The sequence below is a fragment of the Sus scrofa genome, chromosome 9, assembly GCF_054392235.1.
Source record: "Sus scrofa isolate SSC_HxYL_T2T_F1_AM1 chromosome 9, Sscrofa_HxYL_maternal_Yorkshire_Landrace_v2.0, whole genome shotgun sequence".
In the NCBI taxonomy this organism is placed as follows: Eukaryota; Metazoa; Chordata; class Mammalia; order Artiodactyla; family Suidae; genus Sus; species Sus scrofa.
The window spans coordinates 12,732,003-12,759,414 of NC_139391.1; the positions used below are offsets into that span (position 1 = coordinate 12,732,003).

A 27,412-nucleotide genomic window follows, 5' to 3' on the forward strand; every position below is an offset into this window, starting at 1 on the left:
AAATGCCCGGATGCGAACGAGCTGCTCAGTAAGCGCAGCAGGGCAGGCAGTGTGTCAGAACCTTCCCTCGAGGGGCCAGAGGAATGAAGAGCTCCAGGATCCAAACATAAACTGCTGTGCAGGGTGGAAGGAACTGTTATCACGCAGTGAGGCTGCCTGAGCCGTGTGTTTTTGGTTCTGGACGCTGGTCTATATTTAGCCATCCTGCCCTGTCCTGTTCACAGGAGACAGATCAGGTTATGAGCTCTGTTCTCACCCTGCCTGCCACACGGAAGGCAGGCCTCGGTAGTGACAGACCGTACCCCTGCTCCTTTGAGTGGGGCTTCAGTTGGCTGGGTGTCCTGCTCAGGGAGTCTATCCATAACTAGAACGAAGAGCCCTCCCACTGTTTTTTTTTTTTTTTTTAATTTTTTTGTCTTTTCAGGGCCACACCCAAAGCATACGGAGGTTCCCAGGCTCGGTGTTGAATCGGAGCTGTAGCTGCTGGCCTACACCAGAGCCACAGCAACACAGGATCTGAGTCGCAGCTGTGACCTACACTGCAGCTCACGGCAACGCTGGATCCCTGACCCACTGAGCGAGGCCAGCGATTGAACCTGCAACCTCATGTATACTAGTCAGGTTGGTTAACCACTGCGCCTCGACGGGAACTTCCCTCCTGTTGTTTACTCAGGGTCACGAGTGCTGACCCCGAGCGACTCTGTGAGGAGCTGCAGCCCATCGAAAAGAGAGAATCGTGTCCTTGCTCTCTGAGCTTATACTGCAGTTGGAAAGAACAAATTTGGGGAACCCATTAGTATTCCCGTGGGAATTATTCCATCTAGTGGGCACCATAAGCTCACATGTCAATGACGCATTTGACCCTTGTGACCTTTCCACAAGAATACCGAAAACGTGTCACTGTGTTTTTGAGCTAACCAACTTCATGAGAGGTAAGCTTCCCCTTCCTTTTTCAGTGACTTTCACTAAGAGACAACTGGGTACCAGCATAAAACACAAGTGTCAGACACGATCATGATGGGAGTTTATCAAGCATCATAACCAGTGGCGATAATAACAAGGACAACACCCGAAACTCTTCTGGTGGGGATGGTGAGACTGGGATTCTGGAAACTCCAGCTTGCTGAGGGAATTAGGACTCGGCAGCATCATCTGACAAAGAGCTGTAGTTTGAGGAGATGCAGTGTGGTTTGGGGAAAGGAACGTCAATTTTGAAATCTGAGTCTCAGCTAGTGTAGCTGTGGAACCTAGGAATGGTATCTGCATCTGAGTCCTCATTTGTAAAATCTGTACAAATAGTCACCTGCCAGGTTGTCTCAGGGAGTCAGGAAATGCCACAGTGCCTGTACATCAATGCTCCACAAAGTTCTCCCTCAGCTCTGCATTGCAGGGCTAATGTAGTGCGGGAAAATATACATACATGTATTTTTTGCTTTTTAGGGCCACACCCACAGCATTAGGAGGTTCCCAGGCTAGGGGTCTAATCAGAGCTGCAGCTGCCGGCCTACACCACAGCCACAGCAATGCAGGATCCAAGCCTCATCTGCGACCTACACCACAGCCACAGCAATGCTGGATCCTTAACATACTGAGTGAGGCCAGGGATTGAACTGCATCCTCCTGGTTATTAGCTGGGTTTGTTACCGCTGAGCCACAATGGGAACTCCCCGTGTGGGAAATCTTAAACTGTGTTCACAGACCTGCAGGGTTTGTACCAGAGACTGCAAATGGATTCAACTGGTCCCTGAGTGGTGAGGAGAGGACTGCAGGGCAGAGAGCTTGGCAGGACCCAACTTCTCACCAGCAGCTCTTTCTCAGCCATCGCCTCCAGTCCTGGGGGCCCAACAATCTCCTGGCTTCATATCTGTAGCTTCCCTACTCATCTCCCGACCTTGCATCTTGATGCCTCAGCAATCTTAGGCTGTTTTTCACTTGAGTCTAAAGGGGAGAGTTTTTGTTTGTTTGTTTGTTTGTTTTTAAAATAATTGTCCACCTTTTTGGGGGGGAGGGGTCTTTTTAGGGCCGCATCCATGACATATGGAAGTTTCCAGGCTAGGGGTTGAATCAGAGCTACAGCTGCCAGCCTACACCACAGCCACAGCAATGCCAGATTCGAGTCTTATCTGCAATGTACACCACAGCTCACAGCAACGCTGGATCCTTCATCCACTGACCAAGGCCATGCTAAATCATGTGGACATGTCTCTGAGTAGGCCCGCCAAGGCACCCTATGAAAGTAGCAGGCAAACGATGGACCGTAAGTCCAATCTGGCCCACTGCCTGTTTTTATAAAGTTTTACCCGTATTCATTTACATACTGTTTATGGCTGTTTATATGCTACAACAGCAAAGTTAAGTACTTATGACAGAACATACAGGAGGTAAAGCCTAAAGTATTGACTATCTGGCCCTGTAGAAAGAAAGTTTGCCAGGCCCTAAACTAGACTAGAAGTTCTCCTTCTGGTTTGCACAATCACGTCCTCTCTCAAAATACTGGTATCTAACATAAAATTGCCACTAGGGACACAGAAGGAAGCTGAAACCAAGACCAATGAAGCCCACACTTATGCCAAGAGGACAAATCACAAGAAAAGCCAGTGTGGAGAGCTCATGTCTTTTTTTCATCAAAGCACTTTTATTGTAAGAAATCATACTCATTTTCATTTCAGTATACCTTGGGCACAAGCAACAGGCTAGGTGCTGGTCAGCATACAGAACCAAAAGGTGCAAGAAAGAGAACAACATAATTGACCCGTATTGACAGGCTTGGGACAAAACACCAGACTGGCCCTCCTGATCCTGAACCATATTCTTCTTCCCTATCACAGGTGCACAAATGGCATTTTCTGTATAGAGATTCTGCATGGCTTTTGCTAAATTGATTCTCAAGTATTTTTCAATGCTATTGTGAAAGGAATTAGAAATACATGTATTTCCCCAATCGTAGGCTGCTCTCAACAACTCGGATGTTTACAACACCCCGGAAAAGTTGGCATATTCATTTAACACACACAGAGACTAATACTCAGAGAAATAAAATGCCTTGATGTTGTAGAGCTCTTAGGAAATGCCCAACCAGGATTCAAACCCAAATCTTTTTCACACCAAGCCGAGAGCTCTGTGCGAGGGTAGATGAGAAACATATACATTACAGGTGCTACACAAATATCCAGTGGAACTGAAAAAAAGAAAACTATTTTAATATGACTAATAAAGAAATCAAGACCACGAGGGGCCTTTCCTGGTCACCTGACCTTTCTAGTCACTCCTTATCACACGGCCTTGTCTTCTTTCATCAAAGCGCTCATTTATTTTTCCTCTTTTTTGGGGGCCACACCTGCAGCATATGGAAGTTCCCAGGCTAGGGGTTGCATTGGAGCTGCAGCTGCCGGCCTATGCCACAGCTACAGCAATGCCAGATCCGAGCTGCATCCACCACTGACACTGCAGCTTATAGCAACACCGTATCCTTAACCCACTGAGCGAGGCCAGGGATTGAACCCGCATCCTCAAAGAGACTCTTTTTACAACTATTTAAACATTTTGTTTTTGCTCTCTTCCCACTTGATAAGATCCTTTAAGGATGTGAACGTCACGTGCTCTGTTTATCACTGATGCTTCAGCGTGGTGGCCGTGACTACATGACCTTCAGATCTCCTGATGTGGGGAGCATAACTGACCGACTGGCCCTCTGCATCTCTCAACTCCCATGGGCTGTTCTCATCCTGCGGCAAAGAATGGTAGGAGTACCAACTCAGGCCTGTTCCATGAGACGTGGGACTCCTTCCCTGGGAGACCTTGGCTCGAGAGCTTCCAGTGCCCTGGCTGAACCTGTCGTAGAGCAGCACTGTAGTCTGGACTGACCCGCCTTCCTTCCTTCTCTCCACCACCGGTGTCAGTCCTGTGTCCCACTGAGGGCTTTTCCCGCTTCTCTGGCTTCCTCCCACTATCCTTCACAGGTAACCAGCCCAATGAATCTCTTGCACATCTAAATGCATCTTGACAGCTGCCTCTCAGAGAACCTGAACTAACATACTCAGCATCTAAAACGGGGCTTGATGAACAAATGGCTGGCCCAGGTTCACCCTGCAAGTTAACCACAGACCCAGAATCAGAACCTAGGTCTCTGATACCTCAGGCCAAAGCCTTTTCTGCCAAGAGCACCAATCACCTGAGAATTAGGTCCTTGGTACCTTTGTCCAGAGGGTCAATGCTCTGATGAATGTGAGGGAAAAATGTATCCACCAACAGCCAAACCCCATAGCTGGCCTCGCAACTCTGTTTATAATTATATGGACTCTAGTGGGCATGAAAACATCTGTCCTGGATTCAGAGAAAGCTGAAGCTATGGTTTAGGTCAATCAAGAAAAGTTGGCTTAGGTTGAAATGAAAAGCAACAGGAATCCCGTGTGATGTCCTCTCACAGGAATGTAGGGAGAGCAGCTACAACAGCAAAGCCAGAGAAGGTCATCACAACAGAGCAGAGTCAGCCGTGAGTCATTCCCGGGTCTCCCTGCACATGCTCAAGACCCCGAACAGGTATCATGACAGCTGGAGGTAAGGAACTGTATCTAGAATCTCAGGGTATGGCTTAACAGTTAAGAACATGTATTTTTTTTTTTTTTCCTGCCATTTCTAAGGCCACTCCTGCAGCATATGGAGATTCCCGGGTAGGGGTCGAATCGGAGTTGTAGCCATTGGCCTATACCGGAGCCACAGCAATGCGGGATCCGAGCCGTGTCTGCAACCTACACCAGAGCTCACAGCAATGCTGGATCCTTAACCCACTGAGCAAGGCCAGGGATCGCACCCGCAACCTCATGGTTCCTAGTCGGATTCGTTAACCACTGAGCCACGATGGCAACTCCCAAGAACATGTATTCTGGAGCCAGGCTCTGTGGGTTTGAATCCCAGCTTCTCTACTTACTAGTTGACTGAAGTAGGGAAAATTACTGAACTTCTCTGTGTTTCAGTTCCCTCATCTGTAAAATGGGAATAATAATAGGTATCTACCTCATAAAATTATATGAGTTGAGATCTATGAAGTGCTTAAAACACTGCCTCATATACAGTAAACTCTATGTAAATACTAGCTTTTATGAGGAGGAGGAGTATATTTTAAGAGACTAGTTTTTGAGCACCTCAATAAATTAATGTATCCCAAATCAGGAAAGTCAGCAAGGTCTATTTGATAAACATATTTATCACACACAGTAAAAATGTTTTTGAGTTCAGGCAAAACAGAAAAGTGTTATTTAGGATGTTTAGGTTTGGGGGAGCTGAGAGGAGCATAGTACACATACACAAGGGCCTGTTGTGAAGCTCACAGAGAAGGCCCCAGTCACTTACTAGCCACTCACTTAACAGGTAGTTAAAGTGTGTTTCTCATGTACTAAGCACGATGCTTATATGCCTTAAGTGGATTCTTATATAACTTTCACAATCATCTTGTGAAAAATGTCTTGTCTCTATTTTGGTCATATAGAAATTGAGGTTCAGCAAAGTAAACTTACTCATCCAAGACCATGTCAAGACTGAACTCTTCAGTGGATTCATGCATTTATATGATTCCAAGACCTGTGCTCTTTGCTTTTTGTATTAAACTGACTTCTGAACCTGTGTGTGCATGCATGCGTATGCACTTTATAAATCACATGACCTTATACAAGCACAAGACGAAATCTGAGTTTCCGTTCTGGCCTTGCCAGTTAGCTGTGTGATCTTGAGAAAGTTAGTTCCCCTCTCTTGACCTCCAGACACTTTGTCATCTGATGAGTTTGGAACTAAATACTCTCTGAGGGCCCTTCGAGAACACATATTCTACTTGGGATAGACCATGACAGAAAATAACGTAAGAAAGGGAATGTATATGTATGAATGACTGGGTCACTCTGCTGTATAGAAGATATTGGTACAAAACTATAAATCAACTATACCTTTTTTTTTTTTTGGTCTTTTTAGGGCTGCACCCACGGCATGTGGAGGTTCCCAGCCTAGGGGTCAAATCAGAGTTATAGCTGTTGGCCTACACCACAGCTACATCAATGCTGGATCCAAGCTGCCTCTGCGACTTACACCACAACTCACGGCAATACCAGATCCTTAACCCACTGAGCAAGGCCAGGGATCAAACCTGCATCCTCATGGGTACCAGTTGAATTCTAGAATGTTCTCAGTCTATGAAATCTACTCCTCTGTCTTAGCTGAGTTTTTGGCTATTATGACCCCCAGCCATGAAGAATCTGTTCATCACCTCCTCCACAAAAGGAGTGAAGAGGTGGGGAATAAAGGCAAACAATAAATACATGATAGATGTGGAAAATAAAGTTTAGGTCACTGACATATCTTGTCTCTTCAGACCAGTTAGAATATCATCCGCTTTGAGTTTCTCTTTGCCTTCTGTTGTCGTTTTTCATTGTATACCCTTGTTTCAATGTAAAAAATTTTAGACCCTATGTCTTGTTAATAAGGTTAGAATGTGTTAGAAGCTTCTATTTTTCCCTTCTCAACAGTGGATTTCTCAAAGCAACAATGTTTGGAAATAAGGTGGAATTTTTGAAACTGTACTTCTGTATGACTGTAACTATTTACAAAGTTATAAGCAAACACTGTAACTAAATCACTCATTTGAATGTTGCTGGGCAGCTACCAGTGATACAAATGTGAGGACAGACAACAGGGTCATGTTCTCATCCCCAGGTCTCTCACACATCTCTCCCCATTCCCACACTTTGTGCTTTAGCCTCAATGAACTACTTCCAGGTCCCTAACCTTCTGGGAACTCGAATAGCAGCCCCTGCACAAAGCAAGAGAAAGCTGAATTTTGAGGGTGTGCATACATTAACTGGATTGTGGGAATCATTTTACAATGAATGCACATATCACATCATCATAATGTACAGTTTATATGTATACAGTTGTGTCGATTACATTTTGATAAAGCGGGAGAAAAATAAATATCTGGTATATTGATTTCCATTTATGTAAAAAGAGAGAGAGGAAAAAACCTGAAATACCTGAGAAAATCCTATATGGATCAGTTTCGACCTCAGTTGTTTAAAACTTTCATTTCCGTCACTAGCCAGGTAAGGGCTGGATACTGAAATGAAATTCAGAAATTGAAAAAAAAAAAAAACTTTTTTCTTTTCACACTTGAGGTTAACCTCAATTTTTTTTTTTTTTATGTGCTAGCTATATCTTGGCACATAGCCAGGAGTGGTTCAGTTAAAAGCAGGCAAATCTTGATGAAAACTGAAGTCCCCAGGTCCTAGAACTGCACACAGAGGTGGCAGGCAGGTCACTAGTGTGGGCAGAAGGAACCTCAACTGGAGGATCTGACAAAGTGCATGAGGTCACTAAGCGTGGGGCCACGGCTTTCACTCTTCTCTGGCACAGGTCCCCAGAACAAGACCTGGCAAAAGCAGGTACTCAATGTGCTGAATGAGTGAACACAGACACAGCAAGTGGGCATCACCCAGAGATGTGGGCAGCAGCATCCAAGAGGAAGAAGCATGTTTAGGGAAAGCAGAGATGGATTTTTCTTCAGAAATTCAGGCAGACAGACCACTGGCTGCTCAGAAGTCAGCCACTGGGTAGTGGGGCTCCAGACACCCACTTAAGGGTTTGGGTAAGACTGTGGTCTCTGAGGGGGACTAAAGAGAAGCAGAAGAGGGTCCAGTCCTGGGTGGAATGTGAGACGACAGTCAAGTTAACAGGGATGACTCAAGAATGGGAAGAGTCGGCAAAGTCCCAGGGCTGACCCGAGCTCACGCACAGGATGAGGGTCAGAACTGAGCAGAAAGGATGGGGGATCCCAGAGCCCTGACTGTATGCTGGGGTGCAGGGTGGGCGTCAACTTGAAAGTAGAGTCCAAGGGCCTCTGGCCATGGGTACAGAAGCAGCGGCTAGGAATCAGGTGGCCTTGACAGCAGCAAAACCTCTAGGTCACTCCCATTTTACAGAGGAGTGAAAACACTGCCTCTTTGTTTGTATGTGCACCTTAAAAACCGACACACAGGGCTCACAATTTTTAATTGTGTCAAATATGGAAAAACTATTATTTACTATGACTGTCACTACACACACACACACACACACACAAGAACACTTTAACAAATGTGCACATCCATGCAAAGAGAATGTCTGCATGTAGGGAGGTTTTAAAATCTGACTACATTTGGCTTTATGAAAACTGACTCTATCTTCCTCCTGTGTTTCCTTTTTTGTTGTGATTTGAGGCAATTTTTCATAGCTCAGCACTGGTCTGTGGGTGCCTGTTTTGAAGTATCTGCTGCAGACCAGTGTTTCCACGCTGTGCTCCAGCCGTCCCAGGCCACCCTGGGTGAGAAGGAGGGCCGGGCCATCTGCGTCCAGCTCGAGCTTGCCCTGCTGGACTCCATCCCCTGCGATGTTCAAAGCAGCTCCCACTCACCTGTTTCACACACTGTGTTCCGCTTAAGATTTAGTTAACAAGCAATGAAAAAAAAACCAAAGTTTGAAAATCACTAGTCCCCAAACTCCTAGTTTACTGTCGAGACCAAGATTTACACAATGAATCCGTGACAAAATTGAAATTAAAAACCAGGACGGGAGTTCTCGTCGTGGCGCAGTGGTTAACGAATCCGACTAGGAACCATGAGGTTGCGGGTTCGATCCCTGCCCTTGCTCAGTGGGTTAATGATCCGGCGTTGCCGTGAGCTGTGGTGTAGGTTGCAGACGCGGCTCGGATCCCGCGTTGCTGTGGCTCTGGTGTAGGCCGGTGGCTACAGCTCTGATTCAACCCCTAGCCTGGGAATCTCCAACCAGGACGTTGGGAAGTTCCCACAATGGTGCAGTAGGTTAAGAATCACACTGCAGTGGCTCAGGTCACTGCAGAGGTACGGGTTCAATCCCAGGCCCAGCACAGTGGGTTGAAGGATCTGGCATTGCTGTAGCTGTGGCTCTGATTCACTCCCTGGCCTGGAAACTTCCATGCCCCATGGGTGCAGTAAAAAAAAAAAAAAACAAAAACAAAAAAACCACACCAAAACTCAGAACTTTGACTCCCAATTCAGATTCTAGATAAAGATGAGCATACCCACTGATTCTGCAGAGTTCAGAGTCCTATGTAGAACTCTACATAACGAAGTGGTTTATCAAAACCAACAGCCTCAGGAGTTCCCACTGTAGCTCAGCAGTAACGAAACATAGTATCTAAGAATGCGGATTTAATCCCTGGCCTCGCTCAGTGGGTTAAGGATCTGGTGTTGCCATGAGCTGTGGCATAGGTAGCAGATGTGGCTTGGATCCCAAGTTGCTGTGGCTGCGACATAGGCCGGCAGCTCAATTCAATTCAACCCCTAGCCTGGGAACTTCCATATGCTGCAGGTGCGGCACTAAAAAAACCCCAAAAAACAAGAAAGAAAGAAAGAAACAAACAAACAAACGAAACCCAGCTTCAGAGGTTCAAGGTGACCTTACCACTAAATTCAAAGTCCTAATTCTATCTTTAGCAAAAAATGAGAGTTTCACTGGGCTTTGGAATCTGGTCTGGGACCAATTCAACAATGATTTATTACTTTTCTTCACAGAGATAATAAGAAGCACTCAAAAAACAAAAAAGGGGGAGCATCTTATGGGCTGTTTGGGAGCTATCCAAAGCTTCTGGTCTTGAGGAGCTTCGATGAAACACTCTCATTTCTAACAGCCTGTGGGTTTGGCAGGTAACCCTAGACTGAGTCTATGCTGGCTGGCGGCAGGGGGCGGGGGGGTTTGGAGGTGAGGAGGAGTGCCTGGTATACAAGGGAGAGCAGGAAGGAGGATCAAGGCTTAGAATGAAGAGGAGAGGGTCAGGTTTCCTCCTGTCTCCCCTTCTTCCTCCAGAGGGTCTGGACTTTGCTGCAGGGCCTGAGCCTGCTCTAGGATAAAGCCAAAGTGTCTGTGGGGACTTTATGGAGTTCATGTCCCACCTCAAGGCCTACTCTCAGGGTGACCAGACCCAGCTGCAGACACAAACAACAACAAACCAACAAAAGATCGTGGAGGAAGGTCTGATACTTCAGGGTTATTTTTTTTTTTTTAAGGCGTGAGGATTTCAGATCTGTTTGGAAACTGGTTTGGATGTTTATTTTCCTCATTGTCTCAGTGGGAAAAGAAGGGTGGGTGATTCAGCCCGCAGCCTCCGCCTCTGGGCTGGGGCCCGGGTCAGGCTCCGCTCTGCTCTTGGCTCCTCAGGGGACCTGTGCCGGCCTGGGGAGAAGCCACGTTATCACCTCCACATTTGCTCTAAGCTTCCAACAAGGGTCCCCCAGAGGAGTCGAGAGATCTGAACTCAGTTAAAAAAAAAGGGTAGTGTAGGGAAGAAAGGAGGAAAAGGCCTCCCAGGAATGAGAGAAAGGCTGAGGTCTCTTTCGTCCCCACCCTCCTCCACTCCCCCCAAACCCTGCTTCTCCTCTGGTTCTTCCACTCATTAGTCAGGGGAGAAGGACCAGGTCACCCGAAGGCACTGGAATGGACCGCCCGGCTCCACCGCAGCCCTCCCCGCTCTCAGAAGTCCAGCTGGAGTAACGGGTCCTGAACTTGAAGGCACCAATCATTCTCTCTGGAGAGGAAGGAGCTGTTTGAAGACCCCGATAACACTTCCCCCAAAGCACTCCTATGGGTATCGTTTGACCCCAGGACTTGGAATAATTCTGCTCTTGAGTTCCCGGGGAAATTCATGAATTACTAGAAGTTCAAATGTTTACAGAATATTTAAGGGAAGGCAGTCTCTCCCCAAATTTTCATACAGAAAAGATGGGGAACAGATAAAGAACAGTTGGTTGGAACTCAGGGACCTTGTCTTTGCATAGAGTTAGTCATGCGACCACTGTGACATTCCTGCCAGGGAGTTTGAGAAGGAAAAAGCTACAATAACAGACAGGATATGGAGGCGGCTCTGGCCTTATTTCAAAATCTTTAAGAATTACAAACAGGGTTCTGGTGACTTAAACTCCCCGAGCTCTACTTCACAGTAGTTGGCTGCTCTGAGACGGATCATGTTATCTTGCTAATTTAGCCCTCAGAGATTAATATTAATGTACAGACAGCACTTGACTTTCCAAATGTTTAGTTCTCAGTGACTTATCAACTTCTCGCTCCTCTTCCTTGCTGGCTATTTTGTGATTTACAAGTTGCCACAGTAAACAGGTCTGTGAAAAGGGGTTCAGATAAATGAGAAGGAGTTAGAGCACTTAGCCCCACGATGGAGCTAAAAGCCTGGGATTCTTGACCTGGCAACACTGCTTTCTGGCAAGGGTAGTGCCTTTAGACCTGAGCTTCCTTGCTTGCCTGTAGGAATAATGCTAGCAGCCCTGTCTATCTTATTTTGTTTCTTTATCCTCAAAGGAGACTGCATAAGTGTTTTGTAGACTGAAAAGTTCTCTAAAAACACAAGATACTTAAATCATATCCTGTTCATCTTGACCTACAGATAGAAAGATCACCGTTTTCACCACAAGCGTGACACAGAGAGCTGGGAAACAAGCAGCCACTGCTCACATCGTGCGCCTCTACACTTGCCCAGCTTCCTCCCAAGCCCTCTGCGAGAGAGGGAGCTCCATCTCCACTTTGGATGATAACACCTCAAAGAGATAAGAGGTCCTTATTCAACATTGCAGAGCAAATAAACAGCAGGGCTGGGACTCGAGACCAGCTAGCACACCTTCCAGCATGCACGTGAGAGCGAGCGGCTGCGCAGGCCCTGGACCAGTTACGGAATAGAGGAGAGAGGGTGACAACGGGGAAGAAGAAGCCCTCAGCTCAGAGGACTCAAAGGGCTGAGGGCTTTCCTAACAGAGGATGGCTCCTGAGCCCATGAATAATTCATGCAAGCTCTGTGCTAGGAGCTGCTGCCTTTTCGTGTGTGGTACAGCGGGTCAGGGACAGCTGCCCACAACTGGGCCACAAATGCGAGCACTTGGACCCGGCTGCTCGGAAACACAGCTCAGGGCAGCTTTCTGCTCCCTGCCCCGGAGGACTGAAGGCTATTCTGATCCCCAAAGGAAGATGGGGTTCTCACTGTTGCTTGTGCACGTGTACACACACACATACTCTAAACAAATGAACAACAAGCAGACTCCACACACATGATATGAAACCTTGATATTCATTCTCAGAGTCGCGTTTTCTTTCTGGGCATCATCCCTGGTTTGCCTTTTGGAAAGAGTCCTCTGTCAGGAGGCTTTCCTTTAACCTTATGTCAGTATTCAGACCCAGTGTCCCTCCTGGTCTGGTCTGGATCCTAGACAGGTTTTAGCCTAGGCCTTTCTGGCTGGGATGTGTGAGGAACTGGAGAGTGGCAGCAAAAGGAAGAAGCTGAGGATGGCAAGAAGAATGAAAAAAAGATGCCATCTGCCATAGAAGCTCTTCCAGCTGAAAGTGAGAAACACAAGTTATTTGTTTTTTCTCTTTCTTTTTAAAAAACAGGTCCTATTACAACTCAAAAAATAATAATAATAATAAAGGAGAAAGGAGTATCTGCTTGCGGGAGGTTCCCCATGGGAAGAGATTGTTACAGGACCAACAGCAAGCAGAGAAGAGAACTCACGCTTTTGGGGGATGCCTTTATGTCGAACACAATGTTCCTTTGGGAGACAGGAAACTCGAGGGGCTGCCGGAGTCAAGGTCTGTGTTGATGAACCCACACAGAAGCAGAACCACTGGGTTAGATAAGGACTTTCTCTCTATCTGAAGGAAGAAAACTGAAACCTCATCAAGGGACTTGTTCACACTCTTCCAGAGTTACCCGAGCTCAGGCATCCTCGCCCCCAGCCTATGGATTCACCGACAGATCCTGATGCCTGGATTAGAGCTCTAGAAGTCACTAAATTCTTGGAAGAGTTCTGCCCAAGGATTCGGAGTCATAGGAGGTGGTGAGGAGGGAAACCTGAGCCACTTACAGGACCTGAGTGGATGGGGTGAAGGAGAACTTCCAATATCACACAAGGTGTCCACAGGTGCAAAAATAGCCGGGCTTGGTTTCTGGCAGATGGTCCTCTTCCAGGAGGACTGGGACAGAGAGAGAGCATACTATAAAGCAAAGGCAGGAGTTCCCGTCATGGCTCAGTGGTTAACGAATCCGACTAGGAACCATGAGGTTGTGGGTTCGATCCTTGGCCTTGCTCAGTGGATTAAGGATCTGGCATTGCCGTGAGCTGTGGTGTAGGTTGCAGACGAGGCTCGGATCCCAGGAGCGGCCCAAGAAACGGCAAAAAGACAAAAAAAAAAAAAAAAGCCAAGGTAGACCTGGGTTTCAGTCTAGAAGCCCAGCCCTGTCATTTTCTTTTTGGTCTTTTGTCTTTTTTTGTTGTTGTTGTTGTTGTTGTTGCTATTTCTTGGGCCGCTCCCGCGGCATATGGAGATTCCCAGGCTAGGGGTCTAATCAAAGCTGTAGCCACCAGCCTACGCCAGAGCCACAGCAACGCGGGACCTGAGCGTCTGCAACCTACACCACAGCTCACGGCAACGCCGGATCCTTAACCCACTGAGCAAGGGCAGGGACCGAACCCGCAACCTCATGGTTCCTAGTCGGATTCGTTAACCACTGCGCCATGACGGGAACTCCCCCAGCCCTGTCATTTTCTAGCTGTGACCTCGAATCGACATTGTTGTCATCTCAAAGGATTACTGAGAACTTTCAGTGGGGGAATGAGCAGAAAGTCCCTACTTTGCATGGTGTGGATGCTCCACACAGAGCTCTCATTCTTCCACGGCCACTGAGGGTTGGGACGCTAGTAGAGGACCCGCCTCCCATGAGACAGGTGCCAACGCTCACACCCGCGTGACTGGCTTGTCCTCAACAGGCCCAGCTCAGGGAGAGCAGCGCTGTACGAAGGGAGAGTTCTGGGCTGCCCGGGGCTGGATAGCCACCCAGCCAAGGCAGAGACGAGCTCTCGTCCCTGGAGTGCTAGGCAAGGAACAAACAGGACTCTGCTTGCTTATTAGAAAAAACATAGAAACACAGTTGATAAAAGTGATTAAATGAAATAAACAACTTAAGCGCCAAGTAGACAGTCAAATGTTAACTTCTTTCCCACTTTTCCTCAGATCCTGACTCTCAGGTAAAAGAAACAGACTTGGGCGATTAGTAAATCAACTGAGAGCTGTATAGATATCATATACTTCAAAGAATGCTTCTAAATTAAAATATAACCCATTATTTGGCTGAATTTTATAACATCACCGATTCTCCTATCAAAGGGAAGAAAAGCCTATTGTTTTCATCAGAAAGCTCTCACAAAGAATCCTAACCCTCTATCATAGACAACTAATACCTTTGCTCTGGTAATTAAGCCACGAGACATCTAATAAAATCCTCCCTTAAAAAAAGACGTTGGAGGTTAAAGGGAATGCATTACTTAATAGACAAAGCTGTTGAAAAATACTGACTTGATCATTTGTCACCCTCTTAATACTTCCCCCTCCTTGTCTTCCCTCCCTGAGCTGGTGGTGCATGGGCTGGTGCCTCCATCCGGGGCGATGCCTCGGTGATAGCACTTCCCTGGGACTGGCTGGTGCTATGTCTGTCCCCTCCACTAGACGATGACATCTGAGGGCTGGAACTCTAGTGTTTGCCTGGGTAGCATGCAGCCTTACTAATTACGACAGGGACTGCCCGAGACTAAGTCTCCATAAAGGTGTGCTGAAGGAATGAGTGAACGAACAACGTTTGAAGCAACAAATGAATCCACTGACCAAAGAAAGCAAGCCCAGATAATGTAGTTTTATATATCTGTTTTTGAATTGTACTTAAATTTTTTCCCCCCGCTTTTTAGGGCCACACCCACAGCATATGGAGGTTCTCAGGCTAGGGGTCGAATTGGAGCTAGAGCTGCCAGCCTACACCACAGCCACACCAATCTGAGCCGTGTCTGTGACCTACACCACAGCTCATGGCAACACTGGATCCTTAACCCGCTGAGCGAGGCCAGGGATCAAACTTGAAACCTCTTGGTTCCTAGTTGGATTTGTTTCCGCTGTGCCACAACGGGAACTCCTGAATTGTACTTAAATTCTATATAGTGAAAGTAAGGATTCAGACAATAACTATTTTTTACATAATGTGATTTTTTTTTTAAAAAGATATTTGCACCAAGTAATTTTTGCTACCACTCAAGGATATGTTTTTCTTGATAGTGACATCTCCAAGAAAACCCCACAAGGAAATAATTCATTTAAAAGCAATTTGCTTCCTGCTTGCTTTCCCCCTCAATTTAGTCTATTTCCAAAAAAAGCTGAAGTATTCCTTGGACATATTTCTCACATTTATGAAAGCTTTGAGACTAGGGGGTCTATGGGCTTTTTTCTCCTGCTTTTTTTCCTTTCTTACTTTCTCCCCCCCTTTTTTATTTTTCTTTTTTTTTTTTTTGTTCTTTTTTGGCCTGAGCATTTTATTTCTTTAGCAGAAACAAAATAAAATGAAAAACCAAAACAAAATACATACAGCCTATAACAATAAAGATTTGGGGAAAACAGAAAATTCCACATGGGAAGCAAAGATTTTTCAGAAGAACTTAGGAGTAAAATGGGGGCTCATAATCCTTCCTTAAGGAAGATCACAGAATTCCTAGGGCAGGACATCTAGTCCAGGCACAATCGGCCATTTGACTTGCAGAACCCAGTACAAAGTGAATATGTGGACCATTTGTTCAAAAACTAAGAACCTTCAACACAAATAAACGGAAAGATATCTTGTGTTCATGGATTTGAAAAGTTCACGTTGTTAAAATGTCCATATTGCCACAAACCATCTATGGATTCAGTCCAATCCCTATCAAAATTCCAATGGCATTTTTTTTTTTCAGCAAGAGAAAAAAAAATCATAAAATTCAAATGGAATCACAAAAGATCTCAAATAGCCAAAGCAATCTGGAGAAAGAAAATAAAGGTGGATGGATCACACTTCTCTTTTTTTTTTTTTTTTTTTTTGCCATTTCTTGGGCTGCTCCCATGGCATATGGAGGTTCCCAGGCTAGGGGTCTAATCGCAGCTGTTGCTGCCGGCCTACACCACAGCCAGATCCAACACCAGATCCAAGCCCAAGCCGCATATGTGACCTACGCCACAGCTCACGGCAACGCCGGATCCTTAACCCACTGAGCAAGGGCAGGGATCAAACCCACAACCTCATGGTTCCTAGTCAGATCCGCTAACCACTGAGCCACGACGGGAACTCCTGGATCACACTTCTTGATGGCAAAATATATTACAAAGCTACAGGTATCAAAACACTATGGCATTGGCACAAAAACAGATCCACAGACTAATGGAACAACATAGAGAGCCTCAATATATGGGCAACATTTGACAAGGGATCCAAAAATATTCAATGGATAAAAATCTCTTCATAAATGGTGTTGGGAAAACTGGATATTCACATGCAAAAGAATGAAATTGGAACCCTATCTTACACAATGCACAAAAATTAACTGAAATGCATTAAAGACTTAAATGTAAGGCCTGAAACCATAATAATCCTAAAAGAAAACACAGAGGAAAAGGTTCTTTGACATTGGTCTAGGCAATGACTTTTTTGGATATGACACCAAAAGCATAAGCAAGAAAAACAAAAATAAACACATGAGACTACATTAAAATAAAAGGTTTCTGGAGAGCAATCAACAAAATGAAAAGGCAATTTAAGGAGTGGGAGAAAATATCTGCAAACCTCATATCCTCAGTAAAGTGGTAATATCCAAAATACATGAGGAACTCATAAAACTGCACAGCAAAAAATCAAATAACCCTATTTTAAAAAGGGCAAAGGTCAGTTTGCAGTACAGCAGAAACTGAGAGAACATTGTAAATCAACTCTAATTTAAAAAAAGGGAACAAAAGGGGCAAAGGATCTGAACAGACATTTTTCCAAGAAGATATTCAAATGGTCAATAGGTAACTGAAAATGTGGTCATCATTAAACATCAGGGAAATGCAAATCAAATCAAAACCACAATGAGGTATCACATCATATATGCTAAGTGGCTATTATCAAAAAGAAAGAGGTAAGTGTGAGCACGGATGTGGAGAAAAGAGAACCTGTGCGCACTGTTCGGAATACCAACTGGTACAGCTACTATGCAAAGCAGTATGGAGGTTACTCAAAAAAGTGAAAATAGAACTACCCTATGATCCAGCAATTTCACTTCTGGGTATATACCCAAAGGACTGAAATCACCATCCAGAAGAGATACATGCCTGCTCAGGTTCCCTGCAGCATTAGTTACAATAACCACAATATGGAAACAACCTAAATGTCCACTGAAGAATGAATGGATAAAGAAAATGTGATTAAAACATATATTTAAAATTCAGCCATAAAAAAAGAAGGTAATCTTTTGTGACAACATGGATGAACCAGGATGAACCAGGAGGCCAGTACGCTAAGAAAAGTAAGTCAGACAGAGAAAAACAAACCAAACTCAAAGAAGCAGAGAATAGACAGGCACTTTCCAGGGGTGGGGGTGGGGTGGGAGAAATGGGTGAAGGTCAAAGGGTACGAACTCCCAGTTATAAAATGAGTTAAGTCCTAGGGATGTAACATATAGCATGGTGACTATAGGTAACAAGATTACAACAAATGTATATTTGAAAGTTGCTAAGAGAGTAGATCTTAAAACTTATCAGGCATATACACAAATGGTAATTTAAAAAATTAAGAACTTCAAGATGGCAGTAATAGAGTGTTAAACCAAGTGGGGTTAAGCCTGGGGCCCTGTGATAATGCACAAGTCACATGTCCATAAAGCTGGCCCTAACTCCAAGGGGGTCCCAAATCTGGCTGGTTATCAGAATCAACTGAGGAACTTAAAAAAGACAACACAGATAAAATTTACATGCCATCAATGCCATCATTTTAAAATGCAAAATTCAGTAGCTTTTAGTATATTCACAAAATTATACAACCATCACCACCATCTAATTTTAGAACATTTTTATCACCCAAAACAAAGTCTATACTCATTAACATTCATTCCGCATGCCCCCACTCTCTCTCTCTTTCTCCCTTGCTCTTGCTCTTTTTTTTTTTTTCTTTTTTGCTTTTTAGGGCCACACCCATGGCATATGGAAGTTCCCAGGCTAGGGGTTGAATTGGAGCTGCAGCTGCCAGCCTACATCACAGCAACGCATTGGGATCCAAGCCACATCTGCGACCTATACCAGAGTTCACGGTAATGCCAGCTCCCCAAACCAGGAGCAAGGCCAGAGATCAAACTCGAATCCTCATGGATATTAGTCGGATTCGTTTCCGCTTTGCCACAGCAGAAACTCCCCCATGCCCCTACTCTCAACCAGCAATCTACCTCCTATCTCTGGATTTGCCTATTCTGGACATTTCAGAAAAATGTAATTATAAGCTATGGAATTCTCTGTGTCTTCTTTCATTTAGCATAATGTCTCAAAGGTTCAACCATGCTGTAAAGCATATCAACATTTCATTCCTTTTTATGGCTGAATAATACACACACACACATACACACACGCTGTATCTTGTTTATTCATTAATGGACTTTTGGATTGTGTCCACATTTTGGTTATTATGAATAATGCTGCTATGAACTTCTGTGTATAAATGTTTGTGTGTATAACGATTATGGAAAACAGTATGGAAGTACCTCAGAAAACTAAATACAGAACTACCATATGATTCAGCAATCCCACTCCTGTGCATATATCTGGACAAACCTTCATTGAAAAAGATACACGCACCCCTATGTTCACTGTAGCACTATACACAATAGCCAAGATATGGAAACAACCTAAATGTCCATCAATAGATGAATGGATTAATAAGATGTAGTATATATACACAATGGAATACTACTCAGCCATAAAAAGAACAAAATAAAGCCATTTGTAGCAATATGGATGGAACTAGAGACTCTCACACTAAGTGATGTAAGTTAGAAAGAAAGACAAATACCATATGATATCATTTGTGTCTGGAATCTAATATATGGCACAAATGAACCTACCTACAGAAAAGAAACTCATGGACTTTAGAACAGACTTGCGGTTGCCAAGGGGGAGAGAGAGGGAGTGGGATGGACTGGGAGTTTGGGGTTAGCAGATGCAAACTATTGCATTTGGCCTGGATAAGCAATGAGATCCTGCTGTACAGCACAGGGAACTATATCTAGTCACGTGTGATGGAACCTGATGAAGGATAATGTGAGAAAAAGAGTGTCGCTTTGCTGTACAGAAGAAATGGACAGAACACTATACATTAACTGTAATAGAAAAAATAAACATCTTAAAAAATTTGGTGTGTGTGAACATGTGCTTTCATTTCTCTTGTGTCTAGGAGGGGAGGTGCTGGGTTACAGGTTTAGCTTTTTGAAAAATTGCCATTTTCTGCAATAGCTATACCTCTTTACATTTCTACCAGCAATCTATGAGGTGGGGTGTGTGAGCAATGTATGTTTCTCCACATCCTTGCCAGCACTTGCCATTGTCCATATTGTGATTCCAGCCATCCTAGCGGGTAGGAAGTAGTATCTCACTGTGGATTTTTTTTGCATTTCCCCAATGATTAGCGATGTTCAACATCTTTTTATGGGCTTATTGGTCATTTATCTTCTTTAGAGAAATGTCTATTCAGATCCTTTCCCCATTTTATTTTATTTATTTATTTATTTATTTTTGTCTTTTTGCCATTTTCTTGGGCCACTCTCACGGTATATGGAGGTTCCCAGGCTAGGGGTCGAATCGGAGCTGTAGCCACCAGCCTACGCCACAGCCACAGCAACGCGGGATCCGAGCCACGTCTGCAACCTACACCACAGCTCACGGCAATGCCAGATCGTTAACCCACTGAGCAAGGGCAGGGACCGAACCCGCAACCTCATGGTTCCTAGTCGGGTTCGTTAACCACTGTGCCACGACGGGAACTCCCCTTTCCCCATTTTAAACAAAGTTGTCTTTTGTTGTTGTTATTGAGTTGCTAGATTTTTATATTCTAGACACTAGACTCTGTGAAGATATAACTTGGAAATAATTTCTTCCATTCTGTAGAAGGAGCTTCTTAAAACTACTGATTCCTCAGCCCTCAGCCAGATCTAGTGAATCACTACCTATACATTAAAGGTTAATAGTTTTTAGGGTGATTCGGATGACCCATCAGGAATGAATAATCCCGTCCAGGGCTTCTCAAATTTTAACATGCTTGCAGATCACCTAGGGATCTTAATAAAATGTGGATTCTGAGGGAAATAGAAAATTACCATTAGAATACCACAATAGTAACTGTTGCCAACATGATCCACTGATGAACGCTAAAATTAGTGGACAAAGGTTGAAGGAGAAATCGAATATGTGCACATAATTGAAATATTTCCTCCAAAGTGTTAATTACAAAAGCAAAGATAATGGCTTTACAGTGGTAGAAGCTGGCACATTACCACCCTAACCTACTGATCAAGGTTAACGTGACCAGTACGAAGACATATTGACATCATGCGCTCCCTGATACAAGATGCAGAGAAAGGCCTATCACCTCTGCGGGAGTCTCCCCCAAACCCATAACTCAATCGAATCATGAGAAAACATCAGACAAATCCAAATGGAGGGACGCTCTATAAAATGCCTAACCCATATGCTTTAAGAGTGCCAAAGTCAACCAAGATGAGACAGACGGAGGAACTGCTGTCACAACCTGGAGGAGACCTGGAGTCATAACCACCAACTCTAATATCCCATCCTGGACGGAACTCTGAACAAACCAGACACCGGTGAAAAACAGGTGAAATCTCAACACTCTGTAGTTAGCAGGACTGGAATAATCCATGTCAACTGCTCACTTCTGACATCTGCACTCTGGTGAAGTTAGATGTTAACATTAGGAAAAGCAGAGGGAGAAGCTATGTGGGAACGTGCTATACAATTTCTGCAACGCTTCTGTGAATCTAACATGACTTCAGAAGAAAAAGTTTTCCAAGTGTGCAGATTCTGATTCTGTAAGCCTGAGTGGACATCTTCTGCCTTGCTAACAAGTTCCTAGGAGCGGTGGGTGTTGCTGGTCCACAAACCCCACTCTGAGGTGCGGGAGCCTACATCAGTGGTTCTGGATCTTAACTGAATCGGAATCAGCTGGCGTGTTGGTTAAAACACAGCCTGCTGGCCCCACCCTCAGTTTCTGATTCAGTAAGTCTGGGGTGGGGCCCAAGACTTTGAATTTCTAACCAGTTCCCAGATGAGGCTGATGTTGCTGGGAAGGGTTTGTATGTTTTTAAAGGGTTGTTAAAAAACTTAAAAAACAGGACTATGCAACAGAGAATGTATGCGGCCTTCAAAGTTACAGGAAATGGATGCTGAGCCTCCGGACTCTTACGACTCAGAATGAAGCTTTTTTTTTTTTTTTTTAAAGGGCTGCACCCAAGCTAGGGGTCAAACCAGAGCTGCAGCTGCCAGTCTACTCCACAGCCACAGCAACTAGAGATCCCAAGCCGGGTCTGTGACCTACACCACAGCCTTCAGCAACGTTAGATCCTTAACCCACTGAATGAGGCCAGGGATCAAACCCACGTCGTCATGGAAACTAGACGGGTTCGTTACCGCTAAGTCACAACGGGAACTCCCAGAATAAAGCTTTTAAATACCTAGGTCCCACTCCTGAGATTCTTAGTTAACTGATTTCCTGTGGGTCCTCAGCACGAACATTTAAAATATGCTCCTCTTTGATTCTGATGTGTAACCAGGTTTAAGAACTACTAATTTAGGCTCTCCACCTTTCTCTAAAAAAACACCGCTCTTCAATCATCCCAGAGTTGGAGATGAGCTCAAACAAATATCAAAGAGCATTTCTGCAATTTAAAACTCATTTCAAAACACGGAGTTACTCTTTTTGTGAAGGAAGGTTAACAAAATCCAAACATAAATCACTATTTCCCCCTCTTGCCTGTCCCCTCCCAAGTGAACAGAATGAGCAATGGATGATACATCAAGAATAATCACAAAAGCTCCCAAACCACCCCATCACCAATTTAAAAAAAAAAAAAAGGCAAGTGTAACTGCTCAGGATGGTCTGAAGTTGATGGGTTAGCACAGACAGAGATGGATCAGAGAAGGGATTCAGGAGCCAGCTGCCCTCTGGGTGCAGAGCGCAGAGCGCTAGCGGGCTGAGGGAAGTGGGGGCAGGCGCAGGCCTGAGCACCGGGGTGGTGTGGAGGAACCCCGAGAAAACACCACCAAGCGCTGTGAGCTCCATCACAACCCAGCCTACCTGCATTTCCGACCTGAGCATAATGCGGGCCAGGGGTCCCTCTAATATTTGGCCAACCCCTTCACCTCTTGCCCCTCTGCCTGTTAATCCTCTGCCCCAGAGGAGAGCCTTTAGTTCCAGCCTGCTCTCCCCGCTCAAGGAATCCAAAGGCCTTCCTCTTAGCCCCAACCGCCCGGCCTCTCCCAGGAAGCCCCCGAGAGAGGTGTGTGTTTGCCCCCGTACCTGTGCTCTCCTCAGCCTGGTTGAAGCCGCAGATCTGGCAGATGCTCTGGACCCACTTATTCATGTCCTCCTCTGTCTCGGCCACCAGGTAGAAGGTGCGCTCACTGGTCTTGATGTCGAACACAAAACTATCCTGCAGCTCCTTCTTGTTGAAGGTCAGGCCTGCGTCCACCTGCTCGCAGAAGTTCAGGTTGATGATCCGCAAGGGCTTCTTGGAGTGGTCATTCTTGTAGTATTCCAGAACATCTGGGTCCCCGCTCATCCGGCCACTCCGCAGGATAAACCAGCGTTTCTTCCAGGCCTGAACAGGAAGGAGTAAGAAGAGGGGGGGAGGCTCATTAGTGACCTCAAAGCTTTTCACAGGTTCTCAGGTATCACTAGGTTGGGGATGGGGACTGCTGCTCCTGCGGGCTGAATATGGCCTCTCTTTCCCTTTCATTTTCCCCTAGCATTTCAAAGTCGGAGAATGACTGTAGATTGCATGTTAGTGCAGCATTTCACTATGGAAACAAGGTCTTATCACTATCACTACCCCTTTTTAGATCACCAAGTCAGATAAGGACTAAAACACTTCAGAGCAATTATTTCATTAGGCTAGGACTTTTAGAAAGGGTGGAACTTGCAAAGCCGTAACATGTCCATTAATGAATATAGTCCCCCACTAAGACACGGTGTGTTGAAGCTACAATGTCACACACCGCAAGTAACAGAGAAACAAATGTCTTTATCTTTTTTGCTTTTTAGGGCCATATCCAAGGCATATGGAGGTTTCTAGGCTAGGGGTCCAATGGGAGCTACAGCTGCTGGTCTATGCCAGAGCCACAGCAACGTGGGACCCAAGCCATGTCTGCAACGCACACCACAGCTCACAGCAACACCAAATCCTTAACCCAATGAGCGAGGCCAGGGATCGAACCCGCATCCTCATGGATCCTTGTCAGGTTCATTAACCACTGAGCCATGAAGGGAACACCAAGAAACAAATTTCCTAACACTCAGTACATTCTGCTTTTTACCAATTTATGATGCCTTGGAAGAATCAAATAGAAAGCCTTCTAAAATTCAGGAGCGCCTAACTTCAGGACTCCCCCCCACCCCCACCCCCCATCTTGTTCCCTAATACTTATAACAGAGGCCTGCACATCCTAAGTATTCAACACATATTACTGAATGAATAACCTTCTTATATCATTGGATACTACAGAATTTAACACCTGATTACATATTCCCTCATGTTGTCTTCCACATCCTGTCTCTTCAACGAGACTGAATAACCTGTAGGCAGATGCAACACAAAGTGGTAAAAAGACATGCCATGTAAGAGAGAGCCTTGGGTTGAGTGTCTGCTTTACCACTGACTTGTAAATGACTTAATCTAAAAATCACACTTCTGGAGTTCCCGTCTTGGCGCAGTGGTTAACGAATCCGACTAGGAACCATGAGGTTGCGGGTTCGGTCCCTGCCCTTGCTCAGTGGGTTAACGATCCGGCGTTGCCGTGAGCTGTGGTGTAGGCTGCAGACTCGGCTTGGATCCCGCGTTGCTGTGGCTCTGGCGTAGGCCGGTGGCTACAGCTCCGATTCAACCCCTAGCCTGGGAACCTCCATATGCCGCAGGAGTGGCCCAAGAAATAGCAACAACAACAACAACAAAAGACAAAAAGACAAAAGACAAAAAAAAATTAAAAAAAAAAAATCACACTTCTTTGGATCTACAGAATGAGAATCACACCACCTGCCTTCCTACCTACCTCATAGGGTTTTTATCATGCAAACACACACACACAAGCAGCACAAGTGCAAAGGATCGGATTGTCATTACTACTCTTTAGTTGCCTCTGGGACCTCTTTTCCACTACTCCTGCCACGCTGCACTCTCCCCTTCTAGTCCTGTCCTCACTTCCTTGCTACTCAACTTGCTGCTGTGATCCATCACAACCATCACTTCCTTGCTTCCTTCTGCGTTCCTCTCATTTATCCGGGAAACCACAACCCCGGGCTAAGTCTAATGGTTTACCTCCTCTGCTGGTTCCCGCTCAGCTGTGTGTAGCTGGAGAAAGTCATGCAATTGTGCTGGGGCTCTCACTTTAAGTTCAAGTGAGCCCTCATGCTGCCCACAGTCCTGCCACATTTACCTCATGCATGATTTTCTCTTGCTCTTTGGCAGCAGTCTTCGAAATTCTCTCTCTTGAAACCCCCAGCACCTCCACTCTTTGATAAGACAAAGTATGAGAAAGCAACAGCGAATGTACACATGCTCCACGCTCCACCACCAAAGGTACCCACCTGCCGGCCTCTGTAGCTGAGCAATCTGTTACAGGGAGCATGGGCCGTTTGTCCAGTCCAGGGCCACCCTCCTTCCACTTGAGCATCCCCTCTCACCCCCCTGGGGACATCACTTTATCTCTGGAATCACTGCATTTCCTCCCCCTACTAGGAGTATTCTCATCAGGACACCAACTTCTCCATCTCAGAAATAAATAAATAAATAAATAAATAAATAAATAAATAAATGCCATGGAGTTCCCACTGTGGCACAGTGGAAACGAATCTGACTGGGAACCTTGAGGTTGCGGGTTTGATCCCTGGCCCCACTCAGTGGGTTAAGGATCCAGCATTGCCGTGAGCTGTGGTGTAGGTCGCAGATGCGGCTCAGATCTGGCATTAGCACAGGCCAGCAGCAACAGCTCTGATTCGACCCCTAGCCTGGGAACCTCCGTGTGCTATGGGTGCGGTCCTAAAAAGACCAAAAAAAAAAAAAAAAAAAAAAAAAAAAAAAAAAAAAATTACAAGCCTGACTTGATCCCCTTCCAACTGTGGCCCAGTTTTCTGCTCCTCTTTATAAGTAAAAGCTCAAAGACTTTTCCACGATAGTAGTCTTTGTTCCTCTCCTCTTGTTTTTGGAAGCAATCTAATTAGGCTGCCCCTCCCCCAACACACACACACTAAAATAACTCAACAGAGCTCTTAGAGACTTCCATGCTGCTAAAGCAACTTTTGGATTTCACTTGATCTCTCAGCAACATCTGATAACAGTTTATTATTCCACCCTTTCTGAAGCACTTTCTTCTCTGGCATCAGTGCTCGCTCTCAATTTTCCTTCTGTCTCCTTGTCCTCTCTTTTTCAGTCTCCAGTGCTAGTTCCTTGTCATCTCCCTGACCTCTAAATGCTGGAATGCCCCAATGCTCAGTTCTCAGACTTTTACTTTTCTTTTCTTTTTTTTTCTTTTTGGTCTTTTTTTGCCATTTCTTGGGTCACTCTCGCAGCATATGGAGGTTCGCAGGCTAGGGGTCTAATCGGAGCTGTAGCCGCCGGCCTACACCACAGCCACAGCAACGGGGGATCTGAGCGGGGTCTTCGAACTACACCACAGCTCACGGCAACCCCGGATCCTTAACCCACAGAGCAAGGCCAGGGATCAAACCCACAACCTCATGGTTCTTAGTCAGATTCGTTAACCACTGAGCCACGACGGGAACTCCATCAGACTCTTTCTAAATTTTTAAAAAAATTAGAGTTGACTTACAATGTCGTGTCAATTTCTGCTGTACAGCAAAGTGACCCACACATACATATACAATCTTTTTCTTATATCTTTCTCATCTCTTTCTATACCCACTTCCTAAGTTATTTCATTTCATAGCTTTAAAAGCCATCTAATTGCTGTAATCCCCAAATTTATATCTCTAGCCCAGACCCATCTTTTTTTTTTTTTTTTTTGGAGGAGGGAGTCATCTTTTCAGGGCTGTACCTGCAGCATATGGAAGTTCCCAGACTAGAGGTTGACTTGGAACTGCCTATACCACAACTACAGCAATGCCAGATCTGAGCCACATCTGTGACCTATGCCACAGCTTGTGGCAACACCAGATCCTTAACCCACTGAGAAAAGCCAGGGATCAAACCCACATCCTCACGAATGCTAGTCAGATTCTTAACCTACTGAGCTGCAACAGGAATTGCAAATTTATCTATTTTTTTGTTGCACTGAGACATATGGAGTTCCCGGGCTAGGGATCAGATCCGAGCCCCGGTTGCAACCTAAGCCGTAGTTGCAGTAATGCCAGATCCTTAATGCATTGAGCCACAATGGGAACTCCCCAGAGCCATCTACTGAACTCCAGAGTCTTACATCCAAGCCTTCACTAATAGACATCTCAAATGTATTGTGCTCGGAAACGAGCACTTGATAACCTCCAAACCTGTCCTTCCCCCAGTCCTTCCCATCTCAGTTAAGAGCAGCTCCAGCCTTCTGGTTGCTCAGACCAAAGATCCTGATGTCACTGTTGACTCTTTTCTTTCCCATTCCACGTCTGACTCAATAGCAAACCCTACAGGTTCAAAGAGTTCAAAATACACCTACGACCTGGTCACTTCTCTGCACCTCCACTGTTATTCATTTGGTTGAGTCCATCATTGTACCATGTTTCTGCTTCTACACTTTCATCCTGCACGCTACTCTCAACACGGAAGCCGATGGAGATCAGAGCATGTCACTTCTCTGCACCAAGGCTCCACTGGCTTTCCATCTCACTTAGGGTCAGACTCAATGTCCTCCCAATGGCCAGTGGGCCTGACTGATATGACAGTTCCCTCATCTCTTCATCTCCTCATCTCTTCATCTCTTCATCTCATCTCTTGCTACTTTCCACCCGGCCTATTCTGCTCTAGCGACACTGGCCACACACTCCTGCCGAAAGGTCTTTGCTCTAGTTGTTCCCGCCGCCTGGAATACTCCTCCCCTAAGATGTTCCCTTCGCTTATTCTTTCCTTCAAGTCCCCATTCAAATGACATACTACTGGACAGGTTGTTTTGAACCATCCAACCCCCACACTCTCTTGCCCCCTCACTCTGCTGTGCTGGTCTCACTAGCACTCACATCACCTAAAATACTACATTTTTGTTGATTCTACCCACCTCCCAGAATGTAAACGCCCATGAGAGCAGAGATTGGTTC

General features: G+C 45.3%; 1 protein-coding gene across 5 annotated transcripts in view; it reads right to left on the reverse strand.

Moving 5' to 3' along the window:
* GAB2 (GRB2 associated binding protein 2) overlaps positions 1-27,412 on the reverse strand; it is a 188,299-nt gene that overhangs the window by 37,232 nt on the left and 123,655 nt on the right. For all 5 annotated transcript variants that reach the window (XR_002335549.2, XR_014814765.1, XM_003129701.5 and 2 more), the window contains exon 2: positions 22,457-22,757. Coding sequence is in view for 3 of the 5 variants with exons in the window: in XM_003129701.5 (XP_003129749.1) it covers positions 22,457-22,757 (301 nt within the window). In the remaining 2 variants the exon portion in view is untranslated. The remainder of the gene's footprint in view (positions 1-22,456; positions 22,758-27,412) is intronic.